General features: G+C 38.1%; 1 protein-coding gene across 1 annotated transcript in view; it reads left to right on the forward strand.

Moving 5' to 3' along the window:
* LOC145669258 (uncharacterized) overlaps window positions 1-17,161 on the forward strand; it is a 58,305-nt gene extending 41,144 nt beyond the window's left edge. The window contains exons 5-6 of the mRNA XM_081737578.1: window positions 12,490-12,646; window positions 17,003-17,161. Of these exons, the coding sequence (XP_081593704.1) occupies window positions 12,490-12,646; window positions 17,003-17,073 (228 nt within the window). The 3' untranslated portion in view covers window positions 17,074-17,161. The remainder of the gene's footprint in view (window positions 1-12,489; window positions 12,647-17,002) is intronic.
* The last annotated feature ends 1,719 nt before the right edge of the window (window positions 17,162-18,880 follow it).

An 18,880-nucleotide genomic window follows, 5' to 3' on the forward strand; every position in this document is an offset into this window, starting at 1 on the left:
ATGGCCTGTTCAAGTCTTTCACTATTCTGCCTAGTTTCATTATGAACTTGTTCAAGACTTCTGTCTAGTTTCTCTAACCCTTTGGAGCTTTCTTCTATTTTCCTTTCTAACTTCTCCAACCCTTTTGAACTTTCTTCTATCTTGCTTTCTAATTGGGATGCATTTTCCTTAAGCTTAACGTCTAAATCTTCCCTTAGGCTCCTATTATTTTCTTCTAGTTTTAACAAAATCTCCCCTAACATGGCAGCAATATTCACGTTATACATGTTCTCAATGGCACTACTTAGGTTACTAGCTGGACTAACTCTACTTTGATTTTCTATAATTTCCGTGGTTACCTCCCTTTCCTCCCGTACAGGCACTTCCGGTTCCCTACCAGGGACTGGCGGAACCGTATCCACCGCGTCAGTGTCTCCCACAACGCTGACCGGGCGCTCGCTAGCGCTCTGCGCTTCAACAATACTATTTTCTTCTGAGAGCTCACCAGCTCTCTGAGCGAACTCTTCAACTACAAACTCCGTGTCCATTCTTTCTAATCTTCGAGCCTGCGCTCGCGTTAACACCATTTACAAAACAAAACGGATGACAAAAGTTTCTTCCCCCCAAAGTTCAAAAATACTGAATTCTCTAAACAATATAGTCATACAAACTTCAAACACAAAATAAATTCAAATACACAAGACACCGACGTTCTTGGAATTTTTACGGGAAGAGAAACAAACATATACCGAAACTTTAATACAAACTGTATGTCTGCCAGTGAGTATTTAAAGTATACTCTATGCCCTTTTACGCTGATGGCGCTACTTCTTGTGGCGCAAAAGCGTGAAGTATCGTGCCCTGCAGCTGGGTAGCCACTTTCTTTGTGAGGTGCAGGTAGCCAGAGCCGAAACTACTGTTACCTAACAACCCAACACAAATAAAAATAAAATAAATGAAGGGTAGTGGCTAGGAATATTTAAATCAAATGAGCTATTTGCATAAAATGCAAATTACAAAAGATATAAAACGTGATTTATTCCTTTTTTGGAGATAAGGTACTCTCCTGCAAGAGCCGCCACTCCCTTATGAAGTCGGTAGAGCAAATTTTTTTATTTAGTAAATGGAACAGCAGATCTCAGGGACATCTGCATTACAGTCATGCTCAAAGACGCTACAATAGTGAGTCAGTTTAAACTTTCCTAAATAGGTTAAAAAAAACAAAACATTTAAGTTTAAAGTTTACAGGTAGCAGCCTGTACTTGAGCTCACTATCTCATGACTGTAATATGGTTCCTTGGGCAGAATACTCTCCCTGAGGCTCCATTCAGAGAGCCGGCCAGACATACATAAACAAGGGAAAAATGTCTCCTTGTATCACCCTCCTGAAAATAAACATTTCATTAGTGCAGGTACTCACCCTACAGCAAATCAAGTAGACATGGATTCTGGTAAGAGATGGTAGTTTTATTTTCCTTGTAACCAGGAACATAGGATGCATATATGAAGAAACCACACTTAAAACACTAATATTTATACTTTTCCTTGTAGTGCACTACCACACACACACTTTTAGATACATTGATTTTTATGTAGATATTTTTATATCACTGATTCATTTTAATCACCAAAATAATAAAAGAGGGAGAGAGGACTTAAATTGATAATAAAGGTCTGTCTGACCTGTTATAAAAAAAAATATTTACAACTTTCTTATCTCCTCATTCCTAGTAAGTTTATAGTCTCTAACAGTTTAGAGAGGAGAGAAAACTATCACATTCAGCATATTAATTCGTTGAATAGATATATACACACACAGACTGAAACTTATGAAATTCTTAATAATTGTAATGCACTGTTCTCATTGAATTTCACTGAGTCCTTCAGCATTCTCATTCCACTGTGACGGGAAATGTTCCAAATACGATTATGTTACACAGGATACTGGCTATTCTTTTGGAGACTTGAAGTCTCTTCTAAAACAAGCAAATTAAATTGCTTTACACCTTGTTCACAATGTCCAAGGTTAGGCACGGTGTAATAGCGTTACCGGCCAATGTTTATATCTCCCCTGGATATATTATACGTTAAGTATTCCTCCCATACTGGAAGAGGTAGGTTTCCCATACTACAAATGGGTTATTCAACAAGCCAAACTACGTAGTCTCTTGTGAGTGTCAGTAGCACTCAGAGAACGAGTGAAGACTAACTGCCTGTAAAAGTTTACCTTCCATTGTCACTGTAAAAAATGAAATCACCACTGAAATTGTATTCACCACCAGAAATACGTATGATTTCACTTAATCGGTGAATATATAAGAACTTGATATAAAAAGTTAAGTTCTACACACTCGCGTAGACTGTAGTTCACAGGACTTCCACGGGAACCGGAAACATTGTTCTCACGTTGTCCTGGGTTATTCACACACTCTCTGTATGCGAAGTCACATGACTTCTTTACTATCGCAAAGTTATATGTTGTCACGTCTAGAAACTAACTTGAACTGCCACGTTCTCTTCCGAAAACGAGTATATACAATAGCACAAAACCAAGAAAGGAGGAAACTCGCTCCTTTCGAGGCCTTTGACAAAAGGTTCTCTGCCTTCAGGCTATATTCCGGGTGGTCCAGGCTGCCAATACACTTGTTCAGCTACCTTCCGTTGCCAATATTCACCTTGACCCTGCTGACAAGTGCTGCCCTTACCCCAAGGACGGTCAAAACTGAAGCTTTTGCTCCCAGCAGAAGCTATGAGAGTTTTTAACACACTTATGATTTTCTTCACTTGTTACACACAAAATAATATGAGAAACATATGTTATTATACATAAAAATAAAGGAAAATATACAAAGAATACATTGACATTATATATACACACTGTCATCTCTCCCAGAAGCCGAAGTAAGCTCAATTTCCATAGGCTGTCCTTCAAAGCTGTCTGCAACTAATGTCGCCATGTCTGCTGGGAGAGGGATGCAGGAAACATCTTTATTTTACTTTATTTTTGAAAATTACAAGATCCAAATGTCTTGTACGACTAGGGATCACGCTGATAAAATAAATCAGAATTTTATGCGGTATTTCCAAGAACGTGTAGAGCTTAGTACGTAAATATTAATATTATACACATAAAATAAGTCAAATCAGAGTATAAATTTTCAAATTGGTGTTGCATTTTGGGAAACAAGCTAAAGGCTCGCTGGTTGACGTTACTGGTCTTTGGTGAAAGGGGGGGAGGAAGTGACGCTGGTGCTCGATGCATCGAAACTCACACCTATAGAAAGCTAAAATTTCGCAGGTCGAAGCGAAAAAGTTTATGGCTTTTGAAACAATACAAACGATGTGTTTCAACCCACTGTATCAACGTCAGTGTATTTCCACCAAGGAAGTCCATAGGCTACTTCCTGTGTATAAAGATTCTTATTTAGTTTCTATTCTGGTGATTTCTTCCATAGTGAGTTGTGAGGACCTCACATCATGAACTCTCGGCGACAACAAGTCGGGAAAGAGAAAAAAAAACTTTTCTCAGCGTTCGCTCTATCTTCCAGCGTTCTGAAATTCATGTATGATTCCCATAGAATCTGCGTATTTCCTTTATTAATTAATCCTTCATATATGATTTAAATATCATTTCTTCCTTCATCCCTTGTAAGCTATACATTATGCAACGACTCAGTAATTTTATGCAACACGTAAATACAATATAATATGCCTATAAATGAAATAAACACAAGTGAAATAAATACAATATGATACAATATTGTATTAATATTTACGTACTATTCTCGGGGTTTTACACTTCATTACTCATAATAGCTAAATAATATGCACTGAGTATGCTAATATAAGCAAATAATTATATCACAAAATCATTATATTTACATATCAATATTTAAATGTGCCCCTCATCTGCATTTTGATATGCAGATGATGGAGAAGGACATGGGCCTTCTACACTTGCAGTGTGGGCAATAGCTCCGTCTTGCTGCATTCATTGTTGTTATAACGACAGATTTTTCGTGCGGTAAAAGCCGCACAAATCATGCAAGACAGGGTCAATAATCAACTGTCGATTGATGTGGCAATCAAAGTACACATGGCTTTTCATCACTGAACCATATGTTACTGATGAAATCTTCATTTTCATATGCCATACCTAACACTCCAGAGCAATACAGTAGACGTTCACGCTAATCTCTTCCAGTGAGACGTTGCCCCACAGCGTATGAGCGGAAATATTGCTCGACAATAAGTACCTCCTCCTCTGTTGTGAGTAACATTATCATCGCACCAACTGCACACTACGCTAATCCACACACAACTGAGCACACATGTGGCAACAGCTCATACCACATAGCATCTGAGCGCCATCCGTACGCGAATTTCAGTTCTGTTTGCTTTGCCGCATACTGTATATAAAAAGATGACTGACTGACTGATCAACGCTAAGTCAAACTTCTTTACGTAGAGCAGTGGTTCTCAACCTAATTCCTACCATGACCCCCATTTTATCACATTCCTTTGCCAGCGACCCCTTATAATTTCTGGTTTGTAATAAGCTTGTGTGGGATTTTTAATAGAAATAATATACCTATTGCGGAGACCTCACTTTACTAATCTATTTCTAAGGACTAGAATCTATTTCTTGTACAGGTATATAGTTTATACAGTAACTTCTCTTAAAGTGAATGGATAAAAACCAAGTTTGGTCAGTTCATTCATTTTCCGCTTATCTTCGCGACTTTCCTTGGAGTCGCGACCCCCAGATTGAGAAATCCTGACCTAGATACTTGACATTTTTACAGTAGATAGGTTTTTGTGAAGTAAGTTAAGGCTAATTAAAGATTTTTCGAAGTTCGACGTAAACTTCCATATTATTGGGGTTGCAATTGTTATGAGATTTCCGTATGCCAACCAGTGTTTCTCCTAGACGTTTTTTGGGGGCACTGCCCCCCGGAGGAGACCAAAATAATACAGCCATAATATAATAATAAATAGAATAGTACCAGCAGTGCCCCCCGGAATACTAAGTGTGCCCCCCCCTCGGAACATTGTTTCTGAAAGAAACACCGATGCCAACATCCCTTAAGGTTAGAGAGGAAAAATTTGGTATTTAGACTTTTCACTTAAAGTAATTCATCACGTGTTACGGCGTTGTTTGAGGTACAATTCAGAAAGAAAGAAAAAGAAATGGAAACTAGAAACAGTAGAAGCTGCAATTGTTAGCGTAAGTAAGGGGAAGTTCGTCACCAAAATGCCATTTATTTTTTGTCTTCTAAATGAATTAGGGGAGAAGGATCAAATTTATACTATTCATAAAGTAGTCATTGTAGATTATGAGGAAAATAAAATAAACACTGTGAGCCTTATGCAGAGTCGTTATGAGGCGTGATTAGTACCATACTAAAGAGTTCGACTAACATCTATGTCCTGCAGTAGTCAAGCCTTTAGTATGACGCTAATCATATGTCAAAACGACTCTGCATAAGGCCCTGTGTTACTTAAATTTATGTCGTAATATTAAAAATACGAAAATGAAGAAAAGTGGCGAACTTCCCACCACATGCTGGGAAATTCGCCATATTTCCTATACATCATGTTATCGTCACGTTGAGTGTGTGTAGGGCTATGTACAAAAGCAGATGCCAAAGACAACAAAGCGTAAAAGAGCGAGAATTACCATAGAAGATAAAATACTATTGAAAAATATAATACAAGCATGTATAATTGAGAAGTTTGATGTAATAAGGGCGTAAGCGAGTTTACACTCTTTGTGCATTAACGCATTTGTGGCTTTTGCCATGCTTGTTTAGCCTCCTGGTAACATTCCAATTCAATATCGCAATAAAATGCAGCATATTACATTGTTTTATGTACAAAAAAACTATTTAAATTTTCAACAACGTTTTTCTCCAACTGTATGTTTCAGATTTACGCCCTTATTGCATCAAACTCCTCAATTACTATGTTTCAAAGGATATAATTGAAACATGTTACAAAGGTAAGCATAGATCTTCAGATCTTCCTTAACAAACGCTCTTTTAATCAGATTCTACATTGGAACCAATTGCGTCATCATTATCAGACATTGTGCACAAACCACACCGTTTTATTGAACCTTTTTCGAGTCTGCATAAAACCAACTTAGTCAAATTAAGCATTGGTACCAATCCACATTTTTACCTTTAGGATTGAAGTAATCCTCTCTACAGTCACCACAAAATGTTGACTTGATCCGTTTAGGTTTCCCCACTACTTGTTTATTCTACTACATCGTGGTTGCTGAGAAGCAATTGCACTTTGCTTTCTGTCTTGATAATGTTCATTCCTTGAAGTTGTAGGCCTACTGTTGTTATCATCAGAGTCCAGTTTCCCCACACCTTGCTTGTTACTGAATTTTCTCGCCGTACACATGTTCTTCTGAGTTAAAAGAACAGCAGACGAATTTCTGGACTTTCACATTTGCCATAAATTTTAAATTCGTCGCATAATATGTTACTCTGGCGAACTTACCTGCAAATGCATAGTCGAAAATAAACAACGTTTGTTTACTTGTACATGCATGCTTTCCAAAGCAAATCTTTTCACAACACTATTACAGTTTATGGTTATTATATCAATAATTACCAGGACTGAAATAATTCATACGTTACAAAAAGATGTGAATTTCCAACGTATTACTGTAATTCTGCGCCTTTCTTTGCTGTCCGTTTAGACGTAACTGCGTATTACAAACTGTATTGCTTGTTTGCTAGTTTGCTCACCACATTGTAGATGTCTGTGCAAATGAGGCACATGTTACTTGATTTTTTAGCGGCATAAGCGAGTGTTTCCAACCCATAGTTTTTATTTGCGATAACAAAAACTACCCTGCATGGCGAACATCCCTTCATTTACCCTATATTTAGATGTGCAAATCTCGAAATCAATTAAATTTAGAGACTTGAAATTTGATATTTAGAATTTTTATTTAAATAAGTAAACACGTGATAAAATGTATTTTCAAAAACTTGATTAGAATGGAAGGAAAAGGACTTTTTTTTTGTAAGGAGTTCATATAATGCGTTCGAGTTTCATGCTAGACTTCAACTGGAGACAAATTCAATATTAAAGACTGAAAAAGTCGAAAGCAGAATATGCTAATAATTAGATAGATTTGAAACAAGAAACAAACAAAATTTGTAAATTTATTGGTTAGTAAGATTACCGAGATTGATGTGAAAGAAAGTATAAAAAGCGAAATCAATTGCACCTTAATTTAAGATTGTCAATATCGCAATTGTATTTGGTTGGTGCGAATGAAATTTCTATCTCAGATGCGTCATTTTCAAAGGCAAAAAGAAAAATCAAAGAAAACGAAAACTATTATAGAATACCTGGTTAATCAAAATAGTCGCTCTCTAATCACATGCTTTTGCTATCTCTCAGCCAACGATTAGATTCTGTTATGAAAGAAGTCTTGGGTCTGCGACGCGAAGAAGTTCTCAACCTTAAATTGAAGTGCCTGATAATCAGGGAAGCATCTTCCCTACCAACAAGTAATTGAGATCTCAGAAGTAGCGTCAATGGAAGATAGATCAGGGAAATACAGTGATTGAGTCTTACTGCAATTCAGAGCTGTGCCATCCTTTGCGCGACATGGGCGATATCATGCAACATACGGATATCATGTCTTTTGACCATAGCTGGGAAGCTTTGCCATGTAATATGAGGATATCATGTCTGTTGACTATGGCTGGCAAAACATTGTCATGCAACATGAAGATCCTATGTCTTTTGACCATAGTTGGCAAGGATTGTCATGCAACATGAGGATAGCATGTAATTTGACCATAGCTGGATGTATCTAGACAAGTTTGCGGTACATTTCATGTTTCAACTCGTCTAAGAGAGCCATATTGGATCTGTTCTACCACAGACCACCATACCACCAACAACACCCTCTGCGGTTAGCTGTCCTTGACATTGAATAGATCCACCTTTTATCTTACTTCTAAAATTGTCCTAACAAATCAATTCTTCGTCTGAAGTGACAAACTGATACAAGAAAAAAACACACCTTGGACAGCGACTGTTATTGGCCGATGTGCATCCATGAGTCTAGCCTTTTCAGGTGACTGATTGCATGGACCCACCGAATGACAGTGATATGGTGTGCATCTAAGTCGTATATAATGGTATAAATTCTTTTCCGAGAATCTGCTTTGCCAAGATTCTTCCTGGGGATTCTTCCAAACATGAAGCTGATCAAAGTTCACTTTGCAATTTGAAAAAGAATTTTGACAAACAAACAACGAATGGTCCAGTCATTTGCCATTCCTGGCCAAAATGGCCGAATAAATATCTTCTACACCGTGCTGTGAATGTCCCAGGTTTAATTTATAGAGAAAATCGCTCGCAATTGTGTGTTCTCAACGGTGCATTTTCATACACCTCTATTCAACAAGACATTATTCGGACTGTTTTAGTACGGCAGCCTGTTCGTTCCGTCTCCTTTAGCCTTGCCGGCATAACGTGGGACGTAAAACTCAAAGATTTCATTTTATTTTTCCACCTGTTCGTCATATGTGTACAGAGTATTGACTTGTATCCGTAACCTTGTCTGTCTTTTTGTTGTAAGACTAAGGTAAGTTTCCCACCAAGTGGCCAAGTGAACATTTCGTTAGCAACAACATAATCGCAGCTGGAACATGATTAACTAACTAACTCTATGGCCTATGGAACCCGGAGGTTCAACGCCGCGTTCACAAAAGCTCTTCACTGACTTCTATCCTTAGCTAATTGGATCCAGTTTCTACTTTTATTCCTATCTCTGCGAGATCCATCTTAATATTGTCCCCCCATCTGCGCCTAGGTCTTCCTAATGGTCGTTTTCCGATTGGTCTTCCAGTCAAGACTTTCAAAGCGTTTCTACTTTCTACCATTCTAGCTACATGACCCACCGACCTAAGCCTCCTAGACTTGACGACCCTAACAATGTTGGGTAAACCGTATAAATTATGTAGTTCCTCGTTCTGAAGTTTCCGCCATTCCCCATTCCCGTTCCTTTTGGGTCCGAATATTCGTCTCAGGATTTTGTTCTCAAATACTTTCAGTCTATGTTCTTCCCTCAGTGTAAGCGACCATGTTTCGCATCCATATAGAACAACAGGCATGATTATAGATTTATATATTTTATGCTTCAAATTCCTCGGCAGAATTCGCGACGACAAGAGATTTTAAACCGAATAGTAACACGAATTCCCTGCTTTTAGCCGACATTTAATTTCTTCGTGGATATGATTTTCCTCTGTTAATATTGATCCTAGATATTTGAAACTATCTACTTTATCAAACGTATTATTTAATATTTTAACGCATCTATAATTTGCGATATTACGGTCCCGACGCACTTCTATGTATTTAGTTTTCTCTGTGTTTACTTCTAAACCCATGTCCCTGCAAGCGTTTAATAAGATCTCTGCCTTTCTTTGTATTGTTTTTCTATCATCTCCTATCATCCCCTATTAAATTTACATCATCAGCATATGCCATAACTTGGTGAATACCGTTCAACTCTAGGCCCTGGTTGCTATCTTTGATTTTCCTTATAGCGTATTCCAGAACGAAGTTAAATAATAATGGCAACAACGCATTTCCTTGTTTCAGGCCATTTTCGACGTGAAAGCTCGTGGGCAATTTTCCTACCCGGACTTTACTTTGGGATTCATTTAAACATATCTTAATTAATCTAATTAGCTTTTTCGGTATTCCAAGTTTTGTCACAACGTTGTATAATGCTTCTCTCCTAATCGAGTCGTACGCCTTTCTAAAATCAATAAATCGTTGATGTACCGGGCTACTGTATTGCCACTTTTTTTCGAGTATTTGGCGAATGGTAAATATTTGGTCGATAGTTGATCGATTTCGTCTAAATCCGCACTGATAATCTCCAATAATTTCATCTGCGTATGAGGTCAATCTTGATAATAGAATATTTGAAAGGATTTTATAGAATGTTGACAAAAGAGAAATGCCTCGATAATTATGACAGTCAGTTTTGTCGCCTTTCTTGTGAATTGGAACAATGATTGATTCTTTCCACTTTTGTGGCAATTTTTCCTTGTTCCAGATAAGGAGGATGAGTTTGTGTATCTTGTTCCACAATTTTTCGCCTCCAGCTAAAATTAACTTGGCCGGAATTTCATCCACACCCGGAGATTTGTGTTTCTTTAATTTATTTATAGCGGTTTCTACTTCTATTCAGTTAGGTTCTGGAATATACGGTTCTGCGGTGTGTTTCTCCTTTTCTCCACGCACACTAGTTTTTGGTTGCTTGTTAAGCAAATCGTCAAAAAAATCTTTCCATATTTAAGATGCTATCCGTATCAGTGAGAAATGTACCGTCAGATTTCTTTAATATATTAGCACGAGGTTGATAGCCTTTCTTAAATTCGCTGATCCCCTTATACATGTCCCGGATGTTTTTATTTTTACTGTTCTCTTCAAGTTCCTTAATTTTAGCTTAAAACAAATCGCGTTTCTTTGTTCTAAAAGTTTTGGAAGTTTCCCGCCTGGTATCTGCGAAATTTTGTGTAGTTATTTCATTCGGATTTTGTAGCCAGCGTAATTTTGCCTGTTTTCTCTTCTGTGCTAGTTTAATGCATTCCTGGTCGAACCATGGTTTGTTCTTACGTATTTCCGCGTGTGCCGATTTTTCTTTTGCTGAAATGTTAATGCTATCTCTAATTTCAATCCAGGTATCTTCAAGAATAGGGCACTCCGAATCTTCTAAACCGAGAATCTATTATCTGGTATTTCTCTCTTACCTGGCTCTCTTTTAATTTCTTTAAATTGAATACCTCCGTTTTCGAACCTTTATTCAACGATAACCTCTCTCGTATTATCACTGCTACCAGGTAATGATCAGTGTCACAATCAGCCCCTCTAAACGACCGGACATCAATTATGCTAAATTGCCTTCTCCTATCTACTAAAACGTGATCAATTTGATCGTGTTTTTCCGTCTGGTGATGTCCAAGTGTATTTATGAACGTCGCGATGTGGGAATTGTGTACTCTTCACGATTAGATTTTTGGATATTACAAAGTTCACGAGTCTAACACCGTTGTCATTACTTTCCTTATGCAGACTTTCGTTCCCTATAATCGGTTTGAAAATATCCTCTCGTCCTATCTTCGCATTGAAATCCCACAATAGAAGTTCCATATGGTATCGCGGGAGTTGGTCAAATATCCGTTCCACTTCTTCGTAAAAACCGTCTTTTATATCGTCTTCCTTATCTTCAGTTGGGGCATGTACATTTAAAACAATAATATCACACCACCGTCCCTTAAGAGTAATAAAAGAAAGTCTGTCAGTAACAAATTCAACCCGTTTAATTACTGGTAATGTTCGTTTGTGGACGAAAAACCCTGTTCCTAACTGGTGATTTTTATTTCCTTCCCCGTAAAAGAACGTAAAATTTCCGGAATTCACAGATCCATTTCCTTCCCACCTAACTTTCTGAACTCCTACTAGGTCCATCCTGTATTTCTCTAACTCACTCGTTACGGATTTTAACGCGCCTGCCCTATAAAGACTTCTAATATTCCGTGTTCCAAATCTCATGTCCATTTTATTTTGCTGAGGTCGTGCCAAGTTATCAGTCCCTGTCCGAGGCTTTTGTGAATATTTCTGAGCAAGTGATTTTTTTTACAGGATGAGGTTGTTAGCCTTACCCAAACCCCCAAGCTGGAGGACCACTCCTAGTCGGCTGTCCGCGACTGCTTATTCAGTATATTCGCAGCTAACCTCTATATCTAGAGGCCTTCTCCTCGATCCGCAACCTGAGGACGCGCCATGCCGTGGTGACAGGAACCCACGTTACAAGGGGAACATGATAACTCGTTTAAATTTAAATCTACCTACAATTTTTACCACCAAATTTTGTAGGACTAATAATTCTTACTAGCTTACGGGACAACTCTAAGAAACAACTTAAAAACTAGTTGAATCCAGTGTTCTAAAGACACAAGGATAACCAAAAACCTTTTCCAAAAATTCGTCATCATGTTCAATCAAGGACAATACTCGAGTCCACTAACTTCATTAAGGCCGGAGTTCAGTCGATATGCGCTTGATTGTTGAATTCGAGACCGGCTAATTCCCAGAGCCAGGCTCGCGAATTTGAATAAATCTCTCCACTTGAATAAATTTTGTTATTGATAATGGCTTAATAAATTCTTCGTTTGAAATTTGACGTTCCTTTGGAGCAGAAGAGAACTAGACATAGCTATATTAGGAAGGTTTACAGAGAACTCAAACTGCATACACTACTGGAAATCAAATTAACCCCATCTCTCCTATGCCAAAAGTGAGAATACTAACCATTTAGCATGAGAGCCTCATTAATAACTTATTTTTTTTATCATCTAATTTCTGGACAAATGTTATCCAGATATAGTGGAAAGTCTATAATCAAATTTAATGAACGTTAAAAAAAGAACTTCATGTTGACTCTTGTTGTAGGAAAGCAAAATTCTGGTTGTCCCGTGGCTGTTGGTGACCGGTGTATTTTCTGTTGAATGCCTTGGGTTCAGTCTCATATTCATTGGAATGGGTGTCACCAAAATGATTGAAACGAAAGAAGACTGGAAGGCTATGATTATAACGTTGTTTATTGAAGGCAAGTATCAATACATATATAATTTTAAAAAATACTAAATATTGTTCTCTTACTGATGATATGACAGAAATAGTCAATAATGTCACTTCAGTGTACTTCGTATGATGATGCGTTGCAGTACTATATGAAGACGATGATTGGTAATGGTGGAGTGAAGTTACAACCAAACTTTTCGGGAACAAGGAATAAAATTGAAAGTGGTTTGATTTGTTATGTTAATTATTTACTAGACCCTTAGTAATATCTGTGCCACTGTTAGGAGTATTGGGGTCGCAGTAAGAAAACTAACAACAGTAGATATCATCTACCTAATTAACACTGTAAATATGACGAATGGCATGTATCCTCTATTTACAAAGTACTAGTATATAAATAAATAGACAATTTGTTCGAGCAGCTTTTCTTGATTTCTTTGATCGAAAATTACACATAAGAATTGAAAACCTAAATTGCAAAACATCTCAAGTCCATAGCCGTAGAGAGATTTCGGTGCCCGGGGCGAAGTAAAATTCGGCGCCCCTCTACACTCACCTTACTTTTTTTATTTTTTTTACATGTAAGAGAAACAGCTTTTGTTGTTTTGCTAAATTTTTATCAAGCTTCTTGGAAAGACCATTGCAACAGCCAAAAGCGATCATTATGTATAATTTTACAAATACGAGCTGCTTTCAAGATGCTTATTTTGTACTTTTTGTTTAACTTGACAAAACTACTGTTGGTTGTATACAAATCCGTTTGCAAAACAGTTATGGAAAGAACATGCAGCCAATTCTCCTACGCCAGGGAAACCGTGTTAGACATTTAGTTGATGGACACGGGTGGTGGCGTTGGAAATGTCCGGTTTCCCTTAGCATAGCAGTAATGTCGGAAATCGAGCCCAGGCCCCAGAAATGGCCAGGTTTTGGGCATGCGTTTCTTCTATTCGACTACTAAAATGGAGTTCTTGGACGCGGGTGACGGCGTTGGAAAGATCTTTGTCCCCTTAGCACATCGGTTATGTCAAAAATGGAATCAGACACTCAAGGCCCCAAAAATGGGGCCCAGAAGCTTTTGCCTTGGGTCCCTTCTATCCATCTATTAAACATGAAGTCGTTTGACGGAGTTAGTAGCATTGGAAAGGCCTTGGTCCATTGAGCATAGTGGTGATATCAGAGATCTAATTCGGACCCCGAATCCATAAAGATAGGGTCCTGAAATTTTGGGCTCACGTTCATGGTATTCGACTAAAAACCGTAGGATTCTTGGACGCGGGTGGTGCCGATGGAAAGGTTTGGATTTCATTAGCACATTGGTGATGTCAGAAATGGAACCCAAAGCCCAAGAAATGAGCTTCAGAAATTTTGGATTCGGGTCCATTGTATTTGCCTGTTAAACATGGAGTTGTTGGACGAGGGTAGTAGCGTTTGGAAAGATTTTGGTCCCTTGAACACAGTTGAGACGTCAGAAATCGGACCCTGGCCTCGAAGCCTCAGAAATGGGATCTAGAAGTTTTGAGCCCAGGTCCCTTCTATTCCTAATTTAAACATGGAGTTGTTAGACACGGGTGGTGGCATTGAAAAGGTCCTAGACATCTGAGTACAGTCTAACATCAGAAATCGGACCCTGGTCTCAAAGCTTCAGAAGTGGGCTACTGAAATTTTAGATTCGGATCCATTCTATTTGCCTATTAAACGTGGAGTTGTTGGACGAGAATGGTAAAGTAGGAAAGGTCTGGATCTTCTGAGCACTGCGGTGATGTCACAAATCGGGGATCGAGCCCTGAAGCCTCAGAAATGGGGTCCCGAAGTCTTTGGCTCGGGTTCCTTTTATTTGCCTATTAAACATGGAGTTGTAGGATAAAAGTGGTGGCGTTGGAAGTCTTTGTGCCTTGAACACAACATTGATGAGAAATTGGCTCCGGGCCCTCATTTGTTTTATTTGTGTCTTAAACTTTTTGTGTAATTTGATCTCAATACCTGATTGTGCAAGATAAAACCATATTAATAGCTGAATTGATGATTTTATCTCTCGCAATCAAGTATTGAGATAGAGCCATTGCAAAGGTTTACAACACAACACAAACTTCGGGACCCGGACCTGATTTCTGACATCACCGCACTGCTCAAGGGGCCAAGACCTTTCCAACGAAACCACCTGCGTCCAAAAACACATTGTTTAATTGCCGATTGTGCGACACCGGAAAGCAATATTTCGGGACCTCACTTTCGGGACCTTGAATCCAGGGCCCGATTTCTGACATTACCTCTGACAGACGACCTGAACCTTTCCAACGCCTATAACATTTCATGTTGTGGGGCGCGAAGGCTCAGTGGTAGAGCGTTCACCTTCGGTGCTTGGGGTCCCTGGCTCGATCCCAGCCGGCGCCGTGTGGACTTTGTGGTGGACAAACGCCGTGCTCGTGAGTTTACTCGGGGTTCTCCCGTTTCCTCTCACTTTCTTCATTCCACCATTTCACTCATCTCTCATTATCACTGTCTCCTTTAGCCTAACCGGCATAACCGTGGTACGTAGAACTTAAAGATTTCATTTCTTTTACAACAATTGATGTTTAATTGGCGTATAGAAGAGGCTCATGCAAAAAACATCGGGACCCGGGACCTCATGGTGGGGGCCCGGTTCCTGACCACCACTGTGCTGAGGGAAACCAGATCTTTCCAATGTCACCATCTGCATAAAACAACTCCATGTTTAAACGAGAAATAGAGTGGAATCAAGCCCAACATTTTGGAACCTCATTTTTGGGGCTTCGGGGCCAGGGCCCAATTTCTGACATTACCGCTTTCGTTAATCGACCCCGATCTTTCAAACGCCAACACCCTAGCACAACACCATATATTTTATTTGATAATAGGTTAAGTTATCAAGGACTTCGTTCATTCACCAAATGAAAGAATGTCATTTCCTGCATTAGTTACTGATATTATGGTTTCTAGGATATCACAGTGATCTACCGTACTGAATTTGTTTGCTTGATTGGATATAAACTTTACGCTTGCATAGCGGCATTTTTCACCGGCTTTGTGTTTTTAGTAATTATTGAACTCAATATGACGAAAATAATAGGACAACGCTAGACGATCTCGCCAATCTAACCAAATGCAGGATCAGGAGTGTATTTTTCTGAGAAGCTGGTGTAAATGTTGTCCATGCGAACTCCAGAAAAAATTTCTTTCAACATAGAGTGTTCCTAGACTTTCTGACATATTTCTTAGCGACCGTACAAAAGATTCTTTTCTTGTTAAATTTTCATTATTTTGTTAATGATGATATTTCTGCTCGTAAGGCAATAGTATGGTGGAATCCTGATTTAAAGAGATTTGAATTTGAGCCGAGGACTGCCTTATAGCCTTAATTAGCCTTCTGATATGTCCCTTTCCTCAAACTATTTGCGGAGGCATTTCATAGGACCAGAAAAAAAGGAAGAATTTGAAGAAAACTGAAGAGAATTGAAGGAGGCTAGGTTGCCTGGGGTTCCTGCTTCGATCTCGGACTAAATAAGTTTGTAGTGGACAACATCGTGTCCGTGGCTTTTTCGGGGTTTTCCCTTTTCCTCCCACTTTTTCATTTCACCAATTCTGCCATCATCATTCACTTGCTTTAATTATCATCTTTCTTAGCCTAAAGAGCCATAATCAAGGGACGTTAAACTCAAAGATTTCATTTCACATTAAAAAGAATTGAGGTTTATCAACTGTTCTTAATAAAAAACAGAAGGCAAACAAAACCACGAAATTCAATCTATAACTCAATCCGGCTGTTTCTCTGAATTTCAGCATTTTACACTAAAATTTCACTTTTTTTTATCTATTTGTTAAAATTTTATCAAATTTCCAAATCTTGTTACCAAATTTCCCTTAGCGAAATTTCCTTCAATCAACGAAACCAAATAGAGGCTAAAGTAGATAGCTATTAAAGTCACATTGTCGTTAAAAATACAATTAAGCATAAGACTAGTAATACAGCTAATAATATATTCGATATATATTATTGTCTGTCGTTATTTTAATTAGAACTAGAACTGGTAGAAACCCAACATTTCCAGTTTCAATATTTATCGCTACATGGGAAGAATAGTAACACATAATGAGAAACAGTGTCCTAATATGGATTGAGTACTCCTAGAATGAATACATGCCATTTCCGGCTTTAACCCTCTACTGAAACCGGAAGTGGTAGAAATTTATTATAATTACCGGTTTCAATATGAACCGGTAATTATAATAAAAGAATATACATAGCGTGGTTTATGGTGTGAATTTACTGTCCCAAAGATGCATTCAACCTGAACTCTAATGCTTTAATTCAGTATTTGGAATTTAGGAGCTAATTCTTTGAAACTTTAATTTGTATTTTCAGGATTTCTTCTCGTTTCAATGATGTGGGTTTATAAATATTTAATGGTGTTACAGAAGGATGTTGTGTCTTGAGTCAAATATTTTATAACGCAAAAATATATTCTAGTAGAAAAAGGTTTAACTTCTTTAATGTAATGTTCCTATAATAAATAATATCACAAACAAATGTTTCAACTATTTTTATTTATTTTTTGGTCCATTATAAATACATGTAAATAGAGTATTAAAGTATGAAGAGCTTAAGCTTTGAGATGATTAGAATTTTTGCGAAGATTGGAAAACAGATTTAGCATTTTCACATTACTTTAGCAGAGTAATGCACATCTGTTTTTTCTTCTCAAAGTTTTATAGAAAAAATAAGTATGAACACTACATGTAATAGAAATATTATGTACTATATACCTACATGCTTAATAGCGTATTTGCAATTTCCTTTGTTCCTAATGCACGTAAGAACAACAGATCGCAGGACTTCTATTCATACAAAGTCAGAAAATTTATACGCTCACAAAATCATTTGCGTGCAGGTTTACAAGAAAGATTATACTTTGTTCATTCCATACGTTGTTACACAAAAATCTTGTACATTGAGTGGAACATTTTATAAGGCAAAAATGTATCGTCGTACGAAAAGGTTTAACTCTATTTATTCCTATAATAAATAATATCGAAAATGTCAAATATACCACGTAAAGCTTTGCTTGAAGCAGAAAACAACACCTAATCCGAATACTTACTGTTAGTTACAAGATATTTCCGATATCATAGGAAGACGATGCTCTTGGTGTTGAAATAACACTTTAACAGTGCAGTGCACGTAAAGGTCTAGACGGATGAAAAGTAAATTACATCCAAACGTAAAGTCTAGGAAATGTATAAATCCATTAAAATCTCGACTTAATTTTTTTTAATTGCAATATCTGGAGGTGACCGTGAATAAGAGATTAATAGATGCGATACCTGTCTAGAAGTATTAGACCTTCTTTGTTTTCGCATCATGGGAACGTAAAGGAAGGGCGTACAAGCTACAAAGGACTACTCTCTGGGTGTATTCCTTTATCTACATGGACGCAAACCATTACGGAATGGGGCCCTTAGCTTCGTGCGACTTTTGGCTGTTTCCAACAATCAAAAGGCACTTCAAAATAATAGCTTTTACACCTGGGACAATATGTAGCGCAGTAGTCGCCAAACTTATGAAGCTTCTGAGCTACAGTACCGTTCTTAAGTCCTACTGTGAGCCGCCAATTTATTTTTAAAACTCTTACATTTGTTTATTGACTATAAAGTTACACTTCTAGTAAATATGAAATCACACTGTCAAAGTTAGAAAATGTCTAATATACCCACGAGAAAACATAACTTGCACAATCCCACGCGTATTCAATCAAATATGAGATATGGCTGGCAATGGTATGACTGACCATGTGAGAAACAAGCAGTTGTTGTCGTGAGAGCACACTGTCGTTAGCGTCAGCTCAGTGGAGAAATAAAGTTTAGCCAACCGGAGTGTTAACGCGATCTACAGAAAATGTCCCCGAGAGCTATTAGTAGCTCCCTATCGACGGTTTGGCAATCACTGACTAGTACAGCCTATATGATCAGATCAGTGAAAAGACCACTGAACTGCATACGCTTTTACACCTGTGGGGGTATCTAGCGCAACACCATAGTAGCACCTCCCTAGGAGGCGTTCCAACCATATTCACGGCAGTCAAAACACCATTAAACTGGATGCACTTTTGCTCCTGAAAGGATATCTAGCGCAATACCATAGTAGCACCTCCCTAGGAAGCGTTCTAGCCATATTCACGGCAGTGAAAAGACCATGAAACTGGATACGCTTTTACTCCTGAAAGGATATCTAGCGCAATACCAT

This window comes from Thermobia domestica, chromosome 13 (genome assembly GCF_964235325.1).
Source record: "Thermobia domestica chromosome 13, izTheDome1.hap1.1, whole genome shotgun sequence".
NCBI lineage: Eukaryota > Metazoa > Arthropoda > Insecta > Zygentoma > Lepismatidae > Thermobia > Thermobia domestica.